This window comes from Saccopteryx bilineata, chromosome 1 (assembly GCF_036850765.1).
Source record: "Saccopteryx bilineata isolate mSacBil1 chromosome 1, mSacBil1_pri_phased_curated, whole genome shotgun sequence".
In the NCBI taxonomy this organism is placed as follows: domain Eukaryota; kingdom Metazoa; phylum Chordata; class Mammalia; order Chiroptera; family Emballonuridae; genus Saccopteryx; species Saccopteryx bilineata.
In genome coordinates, this window is record NC_089490.1 from 139,997,410 (window position 1) to 140,013,186 (window position 15,777).

The following is a 15,777-nucleotide window of genomic DNA, read 5'->3' on the forward strand; positions in this document are numbered from 1 at the left end:
GCGCCTGGGGCAGAGGCCAAGGAGCCATCCCCAGTGCCCGGGCCATCTCTGCTCCAATGGAGCCTCGGCTGCGGGAGGGGAAGAGAGAGACGAGAGGAAGGAGGGGGTGGGGGTAGAGAAGCAAATGGGCGCTTCTCCTATGTGCCCTGGCCGGGAATCGAACCCGGGTCCCCCGCACGCCAGGCCGACGCTCTACAGCCGAGCCAACCAGCCAGGGCCGAAAGATTGCTTATCCTCAGTAAAGAGGATGTTTAAAATGAGCTCAAAGCTATGATTCATACATAGGCAAGACCAGGACAGTGCAGTTACTCCACAGAACAAACTGGAAGACCTCTCCAGTTCAGGATGGTTTTTATTGAATGAGTGAACAAATAGACCATTCTGTGCTATCAAAACTAACAAATATCAGAAAACTAAGCAATTTTATTATATGAGGACATAGATATTCGATGTTGGTAGCATTGTAAATTACAGCATTATAAATTTACACTTTAGGCCAGGGGTCTCAAACTTGTGGCCTGCTGAACAATTTTGTGCGGCCCGCAGACTAATCCACGGGCTTAATTTTATCCAAAATATTTTGAACCTCGTGGATTAGTCTGCAGGCCGCACAAAATTGTTCGGCGGGCCGCATGCGGCCCACAGGCCGCGAGTTTGAGACCCCTGCTTTAGGCCCTGGCCGGTTGGCTCAGCGGTAGAGCGTCAGCCTGTCGTGCCGGGGGACCCGGGTTCGATTCCCGGCCAGGGCACACAGGAGAAGCGCCCATCTGCTTCTCCACCCCTCCCCCTCTCCTTCCTCTCTGTCTCTTTCTTCCCCTCCCGCAGCCAAGGCTCCATTGGAGCAAAGATGGCCCGGGTGCTGGGGATGGCTCCTTGGCCTCTGCCCCAGGCGCTAGAGTGGCTCTGGTTGCAACAGAGTGACGCCCCTGGTGGGCGTGCCAGGTGGATCCCCGTCGGGCGCATGCGGGAGTCTGTCTGACTGTCTCTTCCCGTTTCCAGCTTCAGAAAAATACAAAAAAAAAAAAAATCACACTTTATGAAATGTTTTCATACATTCAGGAAATATTTTTTGTGAACACCTACCTTATATTTTGTAGATAAAGAACAAAAAAGATGAAATCCTGATAAATGTGCCACATGTAAATAACATCTGTTGATTTTCTGGTATATTTTTGTTTTTTTTTTCTTGTTTGTATATTTATATAACTCTTTTTCCTCCTTCCTATTGGGAATCACAGTAAACACTTTACACATTTTATATATTTTAAAATATATTTTTTATTATTAATTTTAATGGGGTGACATTGATAAATCAGGGTACATACATTCAGAGAAAACATCTCCAGATTATTTTGATATTTGATTATGTTGCATACCCATCACCCAAAGCCAAATTGTCTTACGTCACCTTCTATCTGGTTTTTAAATATTTTATATTTTCCCATTAATAACGTGAACATTCAAGTTAAGTGATACACAAGAAGTGGTATAGAGTTGCTGCATATCATTTCCTTGTATAGAACATATACACATATTGCTCTGTGCTGTCGTAAGCCTGTGACTGTTTCTGTCCTGGTGGTTATGCTGTTACAGCTTTTTGGAGGATATTTTATATATTGGTTTATAGAAAAACACTTTTTTCTTTTCAATGCTGATCTCTCATGAATGAGGATTTCAGTTGCTGGTGCTTGGATAGGCTCCATTCTAAGGCCCTGACTCTGTCCTGGTCTTCCCAGGCCCCATATGGTCTAGTACGTGTCTCAAAAAAGCCCTTTTGTGTATTCCAGCTGTCCCCCAGCGAGCAGATCACAAGTTGGTGGACACCATAGACCAACTGGTCACACGTGTTGTCGAAGGCAGCCTGTCCCCTAAGGAGAGAGCTCTTCTCAAGGAGGACCCTGCTTACTGGTAGGTCTTTAAATATTGGCTCTGCAAATCCCTCCTGTAGAACACACAGCAACACATGTTGCTCTGATAATGTTCAGACCAGAGGGAGAGGTATTTATTTTGACCAGTGGTGTATGTCACTCTGATAATGTCCAGACCAGAGGGTGAGGTAATTGTTTTGACCAGTGGGAAGAACATGAGGGTGAGTCAGGTTCAACTGGATTCAAGCACCAGCCCTGCTGCAGCCCTGCCCTATGTCCTTTTCTCATCCAGTCTTGGAAGTCTGTGTACCTCTGTGCTGGTTTAAGGATAAGCTGAGATAGGCATGCAAAGAGTGTATGTAAGATGAGGGATATATTACAGCAGCTGTATGTGATTTATTGCTACTATTTGATAAACTCTTTCTTTTGCCTTATTGCCTCTAAACATGAATAGAACTTTTTAAAAGTTTTCATCATAAAAAAAGTACTTGCTTATTAAAGTAAGTGACATGATTGAAAGGTCTCTGAGTGCCCACAATTAGAAGGGTGTCACTTTCCAAAAATGGAGTCCGGGAACAATGCCTGTTGTGTGCTGGTAGCAAAATGTTTCCATGGCTCCAGGGTAATGGTTTGTGTAGCTAAGCCCCCAGGAGCTATGAGATCCTTCATGGCTACTGATGATAGAAATGGAGGAGAATTCTACCGGTGCTCAAAGCTTCTGGTTGCCCTGAAGTCATTCTGGGCAAAACAGGTGACCTGATGCCAGTCTGGGTCATCAGTGGAGCCAGGTGAGAGCGTCGTACAGCAGAGAAGCCATCATGTAGAAATGGTTTGCAGAAGTGTGTTTGCAGCAATGATTTGTTGGTGCTAGTGTTTTAGCAATGTCCTGCTGTGCCTGTTTTGTTATATAGGTTTTTGTCTGATGATAGTAGTCTGGAGTATAAATATTACAAGCTGAAACTGGCAGAAGCACAGCAGATAAGCCAGACCTCTCCAGGAGTGGGTCAGAAGCCAGTGGCTGCAGAGTGTGCAGTCCGGGCCATGCTGTATGCCCGTGCAGTCCAGAGCCTCAAGAAGAGGCTCCTCCCAGGGCGGCGGAGGAGTTTGCACCGAGCTCAAGGGCGCCAAGGATGGAAGATGAGGAGAGCCACCACCGGGACCCAGACCCTCCTTTCCTCAGGCACCAGGCTGAAATACCACACCCGGCAAGCTCCAGGCTCCTTGCAGGGGAAGCCACCCCAGCCAGATGGAAATGATGCTGCCAAGGACTGCCTGTCAGACCCAACTGGTCCTCCTCCTCAGGACCTTAGCTCAGAAGCTTCAGGCCTATCTCCCAAGCCAGCAGAAGTGGACCTATCTGAAGCCCCTCAGAGTTCCTCTCCCTACCTGTCTGCTGACGGTGGGTATTCACTCCTATCTCCCTTTTCTGGGCCCTAGTCCTTAAAATCCAAACTCTAGGTATCTGCAGAAGTGGGGTGGCCTCAGTGGCCTGGGTAGTGGGCAGTAGCAACGGGGACCTGGTAAGGATGGGTGCATGAGATGGTGCTTTCTCTCCTTTTGCTTCCTTGAGGGGACAGCCTAAGAGTTCTGTTGCGCCCTTCCTCTTGTCCAGAGAGTGGAGTTAACCCGACTTGCTGCCCAGGGACTTTGCCTCCCAGCAAGGTCCTTCTGCTGACCACCAGGTCATTCATGCCATGTGCCCGTGCCTCGGGCTTTGAGCTCCTTCATCCACTTCTCTTTGTTCTTGCCCCCTTTATATTCCATAGGACTGCCCTGTTCTTGTTCTGCCTCCTTTCCCCAGGTCTCTGTGTTCCCTCCTCAGAATTAGCTGACCTACACATTCTTCTGAAGTTACTAACTTAGCCCCTTCTGTGTTTCCTCACTGTTACCTTCTGTAACAAGCCTGCCCTTGATCAGTGCTTCCTGCTCAGTACTAGGTGGGAATATAGAGGAAGGAAAAAATCTACCCAACTGCTACATTTTCTAGCTATTGCTACAGAATGAGCAGCTCCAAACCATGGTTTCACACAAGAGCTAAACCTGGCTGGTCTACACATTTGAAGGCAGCAACTGGTTGTCTAAGGCTAGTTGAGGTGATATGGATGACTGGGCCATATACCTGTTGCCCCCTAGTGGCCAGCCAGGGTTGGTTCACATGAGGTTGATGTCAGGCCTCTGGGAGAGGCAGTGGAGGTTCTTGAGTCCCCTGAGCCTCAGAATCGGCACTTCTGCCACATCTGTTGGCTGGCAGGAATCTTGGGGCCAGTTCTAGGGGAAAGAAGAGGAGAGTTTATCTCTGTTCGACAGAGCTTCAGAGTCACATGGCAAAGGGCAAATATGCAGGAGGGGACATGAGGGATTGTCTTTACAATCAGGCTCCACAGCCCCATCATGTCCACATGGGAAGTGGCAGCTCAGAAAGAATGTGTGACAATTGCTTTGTTTTGTAGTTGACATAAAGACCATGGAGACTGCAGAGAAACTGGCCAAATTTGTTGCTCAGGTGGGACCAGAAATTGAACAATTCAGCATAGAAAATAGCACTGACAACCCTGACCTGTGGTACGTACCCATTACACCCTTCTGGTTTGAGTGTGTTCACCCCAAGAGTGCCCTGAGAACCTGAAGGGTGGCCTGGCAAGCACACTGCTGCCCCAGGGGTCATGCCAGGATAAGGTATGACTTCATTTCTGCTGAACTCAGGGCCATGAGGGAGGAGTGTCTGTTCTATGGTATCGGGGAGGGGGGAAGAGGGAAAGCACCCTAGAGGAACATTTAAGCTGGCTCCAGAGACTAAGAAGGAGTTCTCCAGGGAAAGGGAGATAGCTCCCTGGGCAGAGGGATGGTGTCCCTAGGACCTGAGCAGAGGTCAATGGTAGGAGAATGGAGGGTGCATCCTCACCCAAAGGTCTGAGGAAGAAGGGGCACTGCCCCCTGGTCACACTGGCTGCTGTGGGCTGATGAGAACTTACTGCTCATGAAGTGATGGTGGTCCCTGGTCTAAGTGTGGGCAACAAACACTTCCATATAGTGACAGCTGAGCACCATTGGACTCGGAAGATCACCATTAACCTTCCTATTTCTCAGACTTAACACCACACAGTCCAGAAGCAGCTCTGCCTCTGGGATACATGTTCTCATCCTTCAGAGTTCCCATTACTGAGCTGTAACTCTGTTGGATTCCCCTCAGAGCTGGTGGAGAGTGTGTGGGGAACAGGTGGGTTTATGAGCTGTGTGCATTGTATCCTACAGTCTGCTGGGGCTCTGGACCATTGCCCTGCTCCCAATGTGCTTTAATGTGCTTTATTCTAATAAAGAATGCAATTAAAAACTTCACATTTACTAGTGCATTTCTGGGACCCAATGGTGACCATGCCTGCTTTTCTATCTTGTTTGGGACCTTGACTAAGCACTCAACTGAGGGAACCTTCTGCTTCTTGGGAGAACCAGATCAGCTGCCTCTATAGAGCAGTGATGGCTTTGCAAATGCTCTACCTCAGGGGTCCCCAAACTACGCATGTGGCCCCCTCAGGCCATTTATCCAGCCCCCGCCGCACTTCGGAAGGGGCACCTCTTTCATTGGTGGTCAGTGAGAGGAGCATAGTTCCCATTGAAATACTGGTCAGTTTGTTGATTTAAATTTAAATTTGTTCTTTATTTTAAATATTGTATTTGTTCCTGTTTTGTTTTTTTACTTTAAAATAAGATATGTGCTGTGTGCATAGGGATTTGTTCATAGTTTTTTTTTATAGTCCGGCCCTCCAACGGTCTGAGGGACAGTGAACTGGCCCTCTGTGTAAAAAGTTTGGGGACCCCTGCCTACCTGGTTCTGCCATTTACAGGCCTGGTGACCTCAGGTGCTGGCACCTGGAGGCTTCAGAGTGGGGCTGCCTGTGGCATGTGGGATCTTGCCCCAACAGGACCAGGCAAGGGGGCAGTTCAGTACAGGGAAGCCAGGAGTATTTCATGAGTCCTTCTTTTCCCCCTACAGAAACTAAAATTTACAAGAAAACTCTTCATCATCCTGGGCACTTGATACCACCAGGACTTGGGGTTATTCCTCCCCCTGTTTGCAGACTTTTTTTTTTTTAGAGAGAGGAGAGAGATAGAGAAGAGGGGGGGAGAAGAAGGGAGCATCAACTTACAGTAGTTGCTTCCTGTTTGTACCTTGACCAGGTAAGTCCAGGGCTTTGAGCCAGCGATCTTAGCATTCCAGGTCAACATTTTATCCATTGCGCCACCACAGGTCAGGCATCTGTGCAGCCTTTTTTGAACAGTGTTCCTCAGAACATGTCGTCCCCTCCTTATCCACAGTGAGACTCCTAGATCCTACAGCAACATCAGTGAGGGTGAGGTGAGGCATTCTGTCCTCAAATGTTCATAAAATAGTTTGAAACTCTGAATACTAGGCAGCACACTTATTTGGTAAAGACCAAGGTATCTTTGTGTTTCTTTTTCCCTGAAAGAATTATACCTCTAAGCGTTGACTGATGGCTCAATGGATAGAGCATTGGCCTGGCATATGGATGTCGCGCGTTTGATTCCTGATCAGGGCACACAAGAGAAGCGACCATCTGTTTCTCTTTCTCTTCCCCTTCCGCAGCCAGTGGCTCAATTGGTTCAAGTGTGGCCCCAGGTGCTGAGGATAGTTTGGTTGGTACAAGTAGATCTGCCTCAGCTGCTAAAAATATCTTGGTACTTGAGCATTGATTCCAGATAGGGTTGCTGGGTGGATCCCAGTAGGGGCACATGCAGGAGTCTGCCTCACTAGCTCGTCTCCTCTTGCCTAAAAAGAAAAAAGAAAAAAAAGAGAATTATACCTCTAACATGTTCAATAGTCACTCAAGTTCATGTGTGTGTGGCTGTGTCTTCAATTTTACATACATCAAGCCCTGGCCAGTTTGCCCAGTGGATAGAGTGTTGGCCTGGCATGCAAACATCCTGGGTTCAATCCCTGGTCGGCACACAAGAGAAGCGACCATTTGTTTCTCTTCCTCTCCCTCTCCCCTTTTTCTCCCTCTTCTCCTCTCAGCCAGTGGCTCAGTTGGTTCGACTTTCAGCCCCAGGCGCTGAGGATAACCTGGTTGGTCCAAGTGTCAGCCTCAGGCACTGAGGATAGCTCAGTTGATTCAAGTATCAGCCCCACACAAGGTTGTCAGGTGGATCCAGGTAAGGGCACAAGTGAGAGTTTATCTCCCCTCCTCTCACTTAAAAAGAAAAATATTGACATACAGTCAAGTTCACTTGTTTCTGTGGATATTCAGTTTTAGGACCTTTTTCCTATTCTTTTTTATTTAATTTTAAAAATAAGGATAGCATTGGCATGGTTATTATTATAAAATATAAGTAAAGAGAAATGAGATCACTGTATGTTACCAGTTCACCTGTTGACAGCATTTTAGGTATTCTCATTTTGGGATTATTACAGATAAAACTGTTGTGATGGTTGGCTCAGTGGTAGAGCGTCGGCCTGGCGTGCAGGAGTCCTGGGTTTGATTCCGGCCAGGGCACACAGGAGAAGTGCCTATCTGCTTCTCCACCCCTCCCCCTCTCTTTCCTCTCTGTCTCTCTCTCTTCCCCTCCCACAGCCAAGGCTCCATTGGAGCAAAGTTGGCCCAGGCGCTGAGGATGGCTCTATAGCCTCTGCCTCAGGCGCTAGAATGACTCTGGTTTCAACAGAGCAACGCCCCAGATGGGCAGAGCATCGCCCCCTGGTGGGCATGCCAGGTGGATCCCAGTCGGGTGCATGCGGGAGTTTGTCTGACTGTCTCCCCGTTTCCAACTTCAGAAAAATACAAAAAAAAAAAAAAATACAAGAAAAACCCCCCAAAAAACTGCTGTGAGCATTCATTAAGAATTAATGAATTGGCCCTGGCCGGTTGGCTCAGTGATAGAGCGTCGGCCTGACATGCAGAAGTCCTGGGTTTGATTCCCGGCCAGGGCACACAGGAGAAGCGCCCATCTGCTTCTCCACCCCTCTCCCTCTCCTTCCTCTCTGTCTCTCTCTTCCCCTCCTGCAGCGAGGCTCCATTGGAGCAAAGATGGCCCAGGCGCTGGGGATGGCTCCTTGGCCTCTGCCCCAGGCGCTAGAGTGGCTCTGGTTGCGGTGGAGCGATGCCCCGGAGGGGCAGAGCATCGCCCCCTGGTGGGCAGAGCGTCGCCCCCTGGTGGGTGTGCTGGGTGGATCCTGGTCAGGCGCATGCCAGAGTCTGTCTGACTGTCTCTCCCCGTTTCCAGCTTCAGAAAAATACAAAAAAAAAAAAAAAAAGAAGAAGAATTAATAAATTAAGAATGTCTGTGGGGCCTGACCAGGCAGTGGCGTAGTGGATAGAGCATCGAACTGGAATGCAGAAGGACCCAGGTTTGAGACCCCCGAGGTCGCCAGCTTGAGCGCAGGCTCATCTGGTTTGAGCAGCCAGCTTGGACCCCAGGTCACTGGCTTGAGCAAGGGGTTACTTGGTCTGCTAAAGACCCGCAGTCAAGGCACATATGAGAAAGCAATCAATGAACAGCTAAGGTGTTGCAACGGAAAAACTGATGATTGATGCTTATCTCTCTCCGTTCCTGTCTGTCCCTATCTATCCCTCTCTCTATAAATAAAATAAATAATTTTAAAAATTAAAAAAAATATATCTGGGAGCTCCTGCCTTTTTTTTTTTATGTTTATTGACTTTAGAGAGAGAGGAAGGAAGAGAGAGAGAGAAAAACAGGAATATCAATCTGTTTCTGTATGTGCCGGACCAGTGATCAAACCCGCAACCTCTGTGCTTCGGGACGATGTTCTAACCAACTGAGCTATCTGGCCAGGGCTATGGGCTCCTACTTTTATTTCTCAGAAAAATACTGAGGCAGGGAAAAGCTAACTCCCATGATGCTTTTAACTTTTTTTTTTTTTTTTTTGGTGGCAGAGACAGAGAGAGAGGGGCAGACAGACAGGAAGGGAGAGAGATGAGAAACATCAGTTCTTTGTTGCAACTCCTTAGTTGTTCATTGATTGATTTTTCATATGTGCTTTGACCGGGGGGCTACCGCAAATTGAGTGACCCCTTGCTCAAGCCAGCAGCATTGTGCTCAAGCTGGCAACCTCGGAGTCTTGAACCTGGGTCCTCCACATCCCAGTTCGACACTCTATCCACTGTGCCACCGCCTGGTCAGGCCCACATTTAACTTTTGAGAAAACTGCCAAACTTCCTTTCCATGTGATTACATCATTTTGCCTTTTCAGCAACGTGTGGAGTCCTGGTTCCTCCTGGTCCTCACCAGCACTTCCTAGTGTCCATCTTTTCAATGTCCCAGTTCTGGGAGGCGGAGGGGGTGTCCCACTGTGGTTGTCATTCCTCTGAGGACTGACGGTGCTGAGCATCTTCTAGGGTACTTATATGCTCTCTGTATTTTAGTTAAGTGTCTGTTCAGATATTTGGCCCATTTTTTTTATTGAGTTGTTTATTTACTTAGTAATGAATTTTGAGAGTTCATTACATATTTCTGATAAGTTTTTTTTATCAGAAGTATGATTTGAAGACATTTTCTCCCAGTCTGAGACTTGTCTTCTCATTCTAGCAATGTCTTCTGGAAGGTATACATTCTTAATCTTTGCCATTTCCTCTGTTGGGTTTTGGGTATTTTTCTTTCTTTTTTATTTTTTATTTTTTATTTTTTTACAGAGACTGAGAGAGAGTCAGAGTGAGGGATAGACAGGGACAGACAGACAGGAACGGAGAGATGAGAAGCATCAATCATTAGTTTTTCATTGCGCATTGCAACACCTTAGTTGTTCATTGATTGCTTTCTCATATGTGCCTTGACCGCAGGCCTTCAGCAGACCGAGTAACCCCTTGTTGGAGCCAGCAACCTTAGGTCCAAGCTGGTGAGTTTTGCTCAAACCAGATGAGCTTGCACTCAAGCTGGCGACTTCGGGGTCTCGAACCTGGGTCTTCCGCATCCCAGTCTGATGCTCTATCCACTGTGCCACCGCCTGGTCAGGCGGATTTTTCTTTCTTGATTTTAAGAGCTCTTATCTGTGATGAAGTTGTACATATTTCCTTCTTATTTTGATGTTTATTTTTCACTTTCCCTATGGGTTATTCTGTGGTGTAGACATGTATTCAAATTTCTCAAATTTTTCTCTTATTTGGATACTGAGTCATAGTTAGAATTTCCCCACACTCAGGTTATGAAGATATTTATATAATTAATCTCTTTCAGAACTTGTATGGTTTATGGCTTGGTTTTTACATTTAGATCTCCGATGTGTGTGGGGTTATTTGGGATCAGCATGGATCCAATTTAAATACTTTTTTAAAATTCTTTATTTATTGATATTTTTAGAGTGGGGGTTGGGGAGGGAGAGAGAGAAACATTGACTTGTTTTTCCACTTATTTATGCATTTACTGGTTGATTCTTATATGTGCCCTGACCAGGGATCAAACCCACAACCTTGGTGTATCAGGGTGATGCTCTAACCAAATGAGCTACCCAGCCAGGGCCTAAATGTTTTTCTTAAAAGTTGTCCAGTTGTCCCAACACCATTTGTTGAAAAGATTGTCTTTTTTGGAGTGGTTTGAGAGTACGCCTTCATCTGATGTTGTGTTTCTGGCTTTTCTTTTGATGCTCTTATTGTCCACCTATTCATGGACTAGTACCATGCTTTTTTCTTTTTTTAAAATTACAGTTGACATTCAGTATTATTAAGGTCTATATAGCATAGTGGTTAGATGTTTATATAATTTACAAAGTGATCCCCTAATAACTGGTTTCACCTGGCACCATACATAGTTATTACAATATTATTGACTGTATTCCCTATGCTGTATTTTACATCTCTGTAACTAATTTGCAGCTGCCAATTTGTACTTACTTTATTTTTATTTTTTATTTATATTGATTTTATAGAGAAGACAAGGGAGAGAGAGAGATGGAAACATCAATTTGTTTCTGGATGTACCTGAGTATCAAACCGGCAACCTCTGCACTTTGGGATGATGCTCTAACCAACCCAGCTATCCCGGGCCAGGGCCCAATTTGTACTTCTTAATCTCAGTACTACGTTATTTTAACTGTAGAGGTGTCAAACACCTTGTAATATCTGGTAGGGCTTGTTCAGAGTTCTCCCAGATGTTTTTGCATATTTATTTTTCTGTCTGAACTTTAGAATCATCTTGTCCGTACCAGAAACAAATGATGCTCTTATTGGTATACTTTTCAACATTAATGCATTGACCAGAGGAGAACTGACATCTTCATGAGGTTGAGTCATCCTGTTCAAGAACAAGGGCTTTTTTTTTTTAGTCCGTGTTTTTTAGAGAGAGAAAAGCATCACTCGTTCCACCTACATGTGCCATTAATTGCTTCTTATATGTGCCCTGAATGGGACTTGAACTGGTGACCTCAGAGGTCAAGCCAGCATCCACAGGATCAGCTAGTGACCCTGGACTCGGTTGAGCAACCTTGGGTTCAAGCTGGCAACCTCGGCACTTAGGGCAACACTATCCACTGCGCCACCAGCTAGGGCATTCCAAGTGTATTTTGTATTTTTGGGCATGTTTTGTTTTTCACCAGCCAAACACCCCAGCTGTGACTATGGGTCTAGGTGTTCCTTGGACTTGGAAGCTCAGAGAAGCTTTATGGCCATCATGTTTACACAGGTTTTCTGCAGGACGTGAGGCAGGTGGTTTTGTGGTTGATACACTTCCTCCATCTTGTACCTGGAAGTGTGAGAGGGACCCTAGAGTCATAGCAAGCACTCAAAGGTCTGGAGGGCCAGTCACATCACTAGAAAGGGATGAGCGAAGCCAGGTCCCTGGTCGTCTCTGCATATCTTGTTCCTCCACCTCCCTCCCCTGAAAAGCAATTAGGTCCACATTCTGGCTCCTCAAACTTTCTCATTGCAAAGTGCACCATCAGCCATTGCTGGTAGAAAGAGGTCAGGGGTTATTCACTTCTTTGGCCTACCCTAGCTTCACTGGGTTTATTCAAACAGTTTCAGTAAATAAAAATGTTCAGAGGAGCCTGACCAGATGGTGGCACAGTGGATAGAGTGTCAGACTGGGACACGGAGGACCCAGGTTCAAAACCCTGAGGTCACCGGCTTGAGCAGAGGCTCACCAGCTTGAGCTAGGGGTCATTGGCTTGAGTGGGATCATAGACATGACCCCATGGTTGTTGACTTGAGCCCAAAGGTCGCTGGCTTGTAGCTCAAGGTCACTGGATTGAGCAAGGGGTTATACTCTGCTGTAGCCCCCTGTCAAGGCACATATGAGAAAGCAATTACTGAACAACTAAGGAGCTGCAACAAAGAAGTGATGCTTTTCATCTCTCTCCCTTTCTGTCTTTGTCCCTCTCTCTGACTCTCGCTCTGTCTCTGTCAAAAAAAAAAAAAAAATGTCCAGAGGACTATCTGGTTAACCACTGTATGTTATCTTTGTCCTAGGTTTCTACATGACCAAAATAGCTCAGCTTTCAAATTCTATCGAAAGAAGGTATTTGAACTATGCCCATCGATTTGTTTTACGTCATCTCCACTGAACATTGACACCGGTGAGAGCACTCTAGAGCCCATGGAAGGGGAAAGTGAGTTTGCGGATGAGCCTCCTCAGCAGGAGGTTGAGCTGGAAAGCCTGGAAGTAATGCCTGAGGAGGAAGAGGATGAGGATGAGGATGAGGATGAGGAGGAAGGCGAGGAGGCCTCTATTCCTGGCAGGCCCTCCCGGGATGCAGGAGGGTCTTCTGGGTCCATGGTCTCTGAGGGCAGCTCCCCCACCGATGGTCTTCCAAGTGAGGTGGCTAAGGATGGCCTGGCAGGCACACCTGTCCTATCACAGTCCTCTTCAGGGGCCTGCTTTCCTCGGAAGAGGGTCAGCAGCAAGTCTCTGAAGGTTGGCATGATTCCAGCTCCCAAGAGGCTGTGTCTCATCCAAGAGCCCAAAGGTGAGTGCCAGCATCGGTGCAGAACCCTGCAGTCTTCTGTTTAGCACTAGAGGAGGAATTAGCAGTACTTGATTGTAGAAACAGGTAGAGATGTTGCCTACCTATTTGGAAGAATTTGCTGACCCTCAGACAGAAGATAACCAGCTGGCTGCTGTCACCTGCCCACCTCTGATTCCACCCATATACCTGGACATTACCTCCCAAATCCTCCTGGACCATTCATGGGGGTCTTTGATCTTGTGTTTTTAATTAATTGTTTATTTTTAAATTTTATTTTATTTATTCATTTTTAGAGAGGAGAGAGAGAGACAGAGAGGGAGAGAGAGGAGAGAGAGACAGAGAGAGAGAGAGAAGGGGGGAGGAGCTGGAAGCATCAACTCCCATATGTGCCTTGACTAGGCAAGCCCAGGGTTTCGAATCGGCGACCTCAGCATTTCCAGGTCGACGCTTTATCCACTGCGTCACCACAGGTCAGGCTGATCTTGTATTTTTAACCTAAAACAACCCTAGTGGTTCTGCATACCACTCCAAATGTTCTTGTGAAAGTTACATTTCCAGTTGGTCTAATGTTGGCATGCTAAAGACATGCTGCCAAGTTGTCTGTGGCTTCTGGTGTCCCACATACTGCTCGGGTCTCTTATTGCTCAATTCCAGCAGGGTAAGCCCCAGCTATAAAGGGAACGAACTCTGGTCATCTCAGCCATTTCCTGCCAATGACCGTGGGTGGGGAGCTTTCTGAGCCGAGAAGGGGTAGTGACATTTGCTTAGTGACATTGAGGCGGGAGGACACAGGATAGGGCTGGTTTCATGCAGCTGTTAGCGGGAGCTGTGTGCTCTGTGGAGGCCATCTCTTGCTCTCCAGTGTGGAGGGTTAAGGTTCTTGTACAATTTACCAACAATAAAATGCACCCCTTTCAAGTGTTCAATTTAAGGAGTTTGAGCAAATGTGTACAGGCATGAATCCACCAGTACAGTGGAGCTGGAGCCCATCCCCAGAAAGTGTCAGCAGTCTCCCCTACCCAGTCCCAGAAACCACTTACTATTTTCTTATCTTGCCTTTTCTGGGCTTAATAAGGGGAATAGTATCATGTGCGACCTTTGGATGGGCTGGTCATGGCCCAGGCTACTCTTCATGTCCCCTACCCACCCAAGTGTTCACACAGCCAAGCCTAGGCGGTGCTTTGAGCGTAAGGTTAATGCTGAAACACCTGTGTGTGAGGTAGTGGTAGTGAAGAGTGCCCTGTAATTTGTCACCTGTGTTCTACATTATTAAGACCATCACACTCACACTCACAGTGTCAATACAGTTTCCTACTAACAGAACTGTCACATGGTTTTTGTTTGAAAACTTTGGCATTGCAATGGATTGCTAACTGTTCTACTGAACTCTTACCACTGTCTTGCAGATGGTGGTGGTATATCAGAGAGCTTAAGTATGTCCTTCCTGGGGTAAAGTGGACTCTATTCTATTTCCAAAACTCTTATTCCTTGAGTGCTTGATGAGACAAAAGCAGGCCTGCAGATCTCCCCTTTGTCAGCAAATAATGATAACAATAATACTGTGGTTGGGGCTTTGTTTTTTTTGTTTTTGGTTTTGTTTTGTTTTGTTTTTTATGACAGAGACAGAGAGAGGGTCAGACAGGGAGAGAGATGAGAAGCATTGATTCTTTGTTGCGGCACCTTAGTTGTTCATTGATTGCTTTTTCATATGTGCCTTGACCGAGGGGCTACAGCAGAGAGACTGACCCCTTGCTTAATTAAGCCAACGACCTTGGGCTCAAGCCAGTGAGTGACTTTAGGCTTCAAGCCAGAGACATGGGGTCATATCTATGACCCCCCACTCAAGCCAGTGATCCCCGTGCTCTAGCTGGTGAGCCTGCACTCATACCGGGTGAGCCTGCGCTCAAGCCATTGACCTTGAGGTTTTGAACCTGGGTCCTCTGTATCCCAGTTCGATGCTCTATCCACTGCGCCACTACCTGGTCAGGCTGATTGGGGCTTTGTATAAGAAACATTGTTTTTGCTGGAAAGTTCTGTGTGAATTTTAATTCTCTATCACTGGGATTGTCACAGTGACTTTGGAGGGCATAAATAGCATTACAAATAGTTCAGGGTATTTTGTTTTGTTTTGTTTTATGTGAGGGGGAGGAGACAGAGACAGACAGGAAGGGAGAGAGATGGGAAGCATCAACTCATAGTTGCAGCACCTTAGTTGTTCATTGATTGCTTTCTCATATGTGCCTTGACCAAAGGGCTTCAGCCGAGCCAGTGACTCCTTGCTCAAGCCAGCGACCTTGGGGTTTTGAACCTGGGTCCTCAGTGTCCCAGGCCAATGCTATATCTACTTCATCCCCACCTGGTCAGGCTGCACATAGTTCATTTATGAGGCAAAGTATATTCCTGAAGTCATGGAATATTATGCATATGTTTGGTCCATCATCATAAATATAGGCATCTTGGCCCTGGCTGGTTGGCTCAGTGGTAGAACATCAGCCTGGCGTGCAGGAGTCCTGGGTACGATTCCTGGCCAGGGCACACAGGAGCAGCGCCCATCTGCTTCTCCACCCCTCCCCCTCTTCTTCCTCTCTATTTCTCTCTTCCCCTCCCGCAGCCAAGGCTCCATTGGAGCAAAATTGGCCCGGGCGCTGAGGATGGCTCTGTGGCCTCTGCCTCAGGAGCTAGAATGGCTCTGGTTGCAACAGAGCAGTGCCCCAGATGGGCAGAGCATTGCCCCCTGGTGGGCGTGCCGGGTGGATCCCGGTTGGGTGCATGTGGGAGTCTGTCTGACTGCCTCCCCATTTCCAACTTCAGAAAATACAAAAAATAAAAAGAAAAGCCTGACCAGGCGGTGGCACAGTAGATAGAGTGTCAGACTGGGATGTGGAAGACCCAGGTTCGAGACCCCGAGGTTGCCAGTTTGAGCGTGGGCTCATCTGGCTTGAGCAAAAAGCTCGCCAGCTTGGACCCAAGGTCGCTGGCTTG

General features: G+C 47.0%; 1 protein-coding gene and 1 non-coding gene across 8 annotated transcripts in view; both read left to right on the plus strand.

Annotated features, from left to right (window-relative positions):
- SUGP2 (SURP and G-patch domain containing 2) overlaps positions 1-15,777 on the plus strand; it is a 39,383-nt gene that overhangs the window by 15,420 nt on the left and 8,186 nt on the right. For 6 of the 7 annotated variants that reach the window (XM_066268624.1, XM_066268634.1, XM_066268614.1 and 3 more), the window contains 4 exons: positions 1,788-1,908; positions 2,780-3,267; positions 4,319-4,430; positions 12,299-12,795. In XM_066268624.1, the coding sequence (XP_066124721.1) occupies positions 1,788-1,908; positions 2,780-3,267; positions 4,319-4,430; positions 12,299-12,795 (1,218 nt within the window). The remainder of the gene's footprint in view (positions 1-1,787; positions 1,909-2,779; positions 3,268-4,318; positions 4,431-12,298; positions 12,796-15,777) is intronic. The other variant, XM_066268653.1, reaches the window with a different exon arrangement.
- Positions 673-749, plus strand: TRNAD-GUC (transfer RNA aspartic acid (anticodon GUC)). Its single transcript has one exon. It is a non-coding gene; the product is annotated as a tRNA-Asp (tRNA).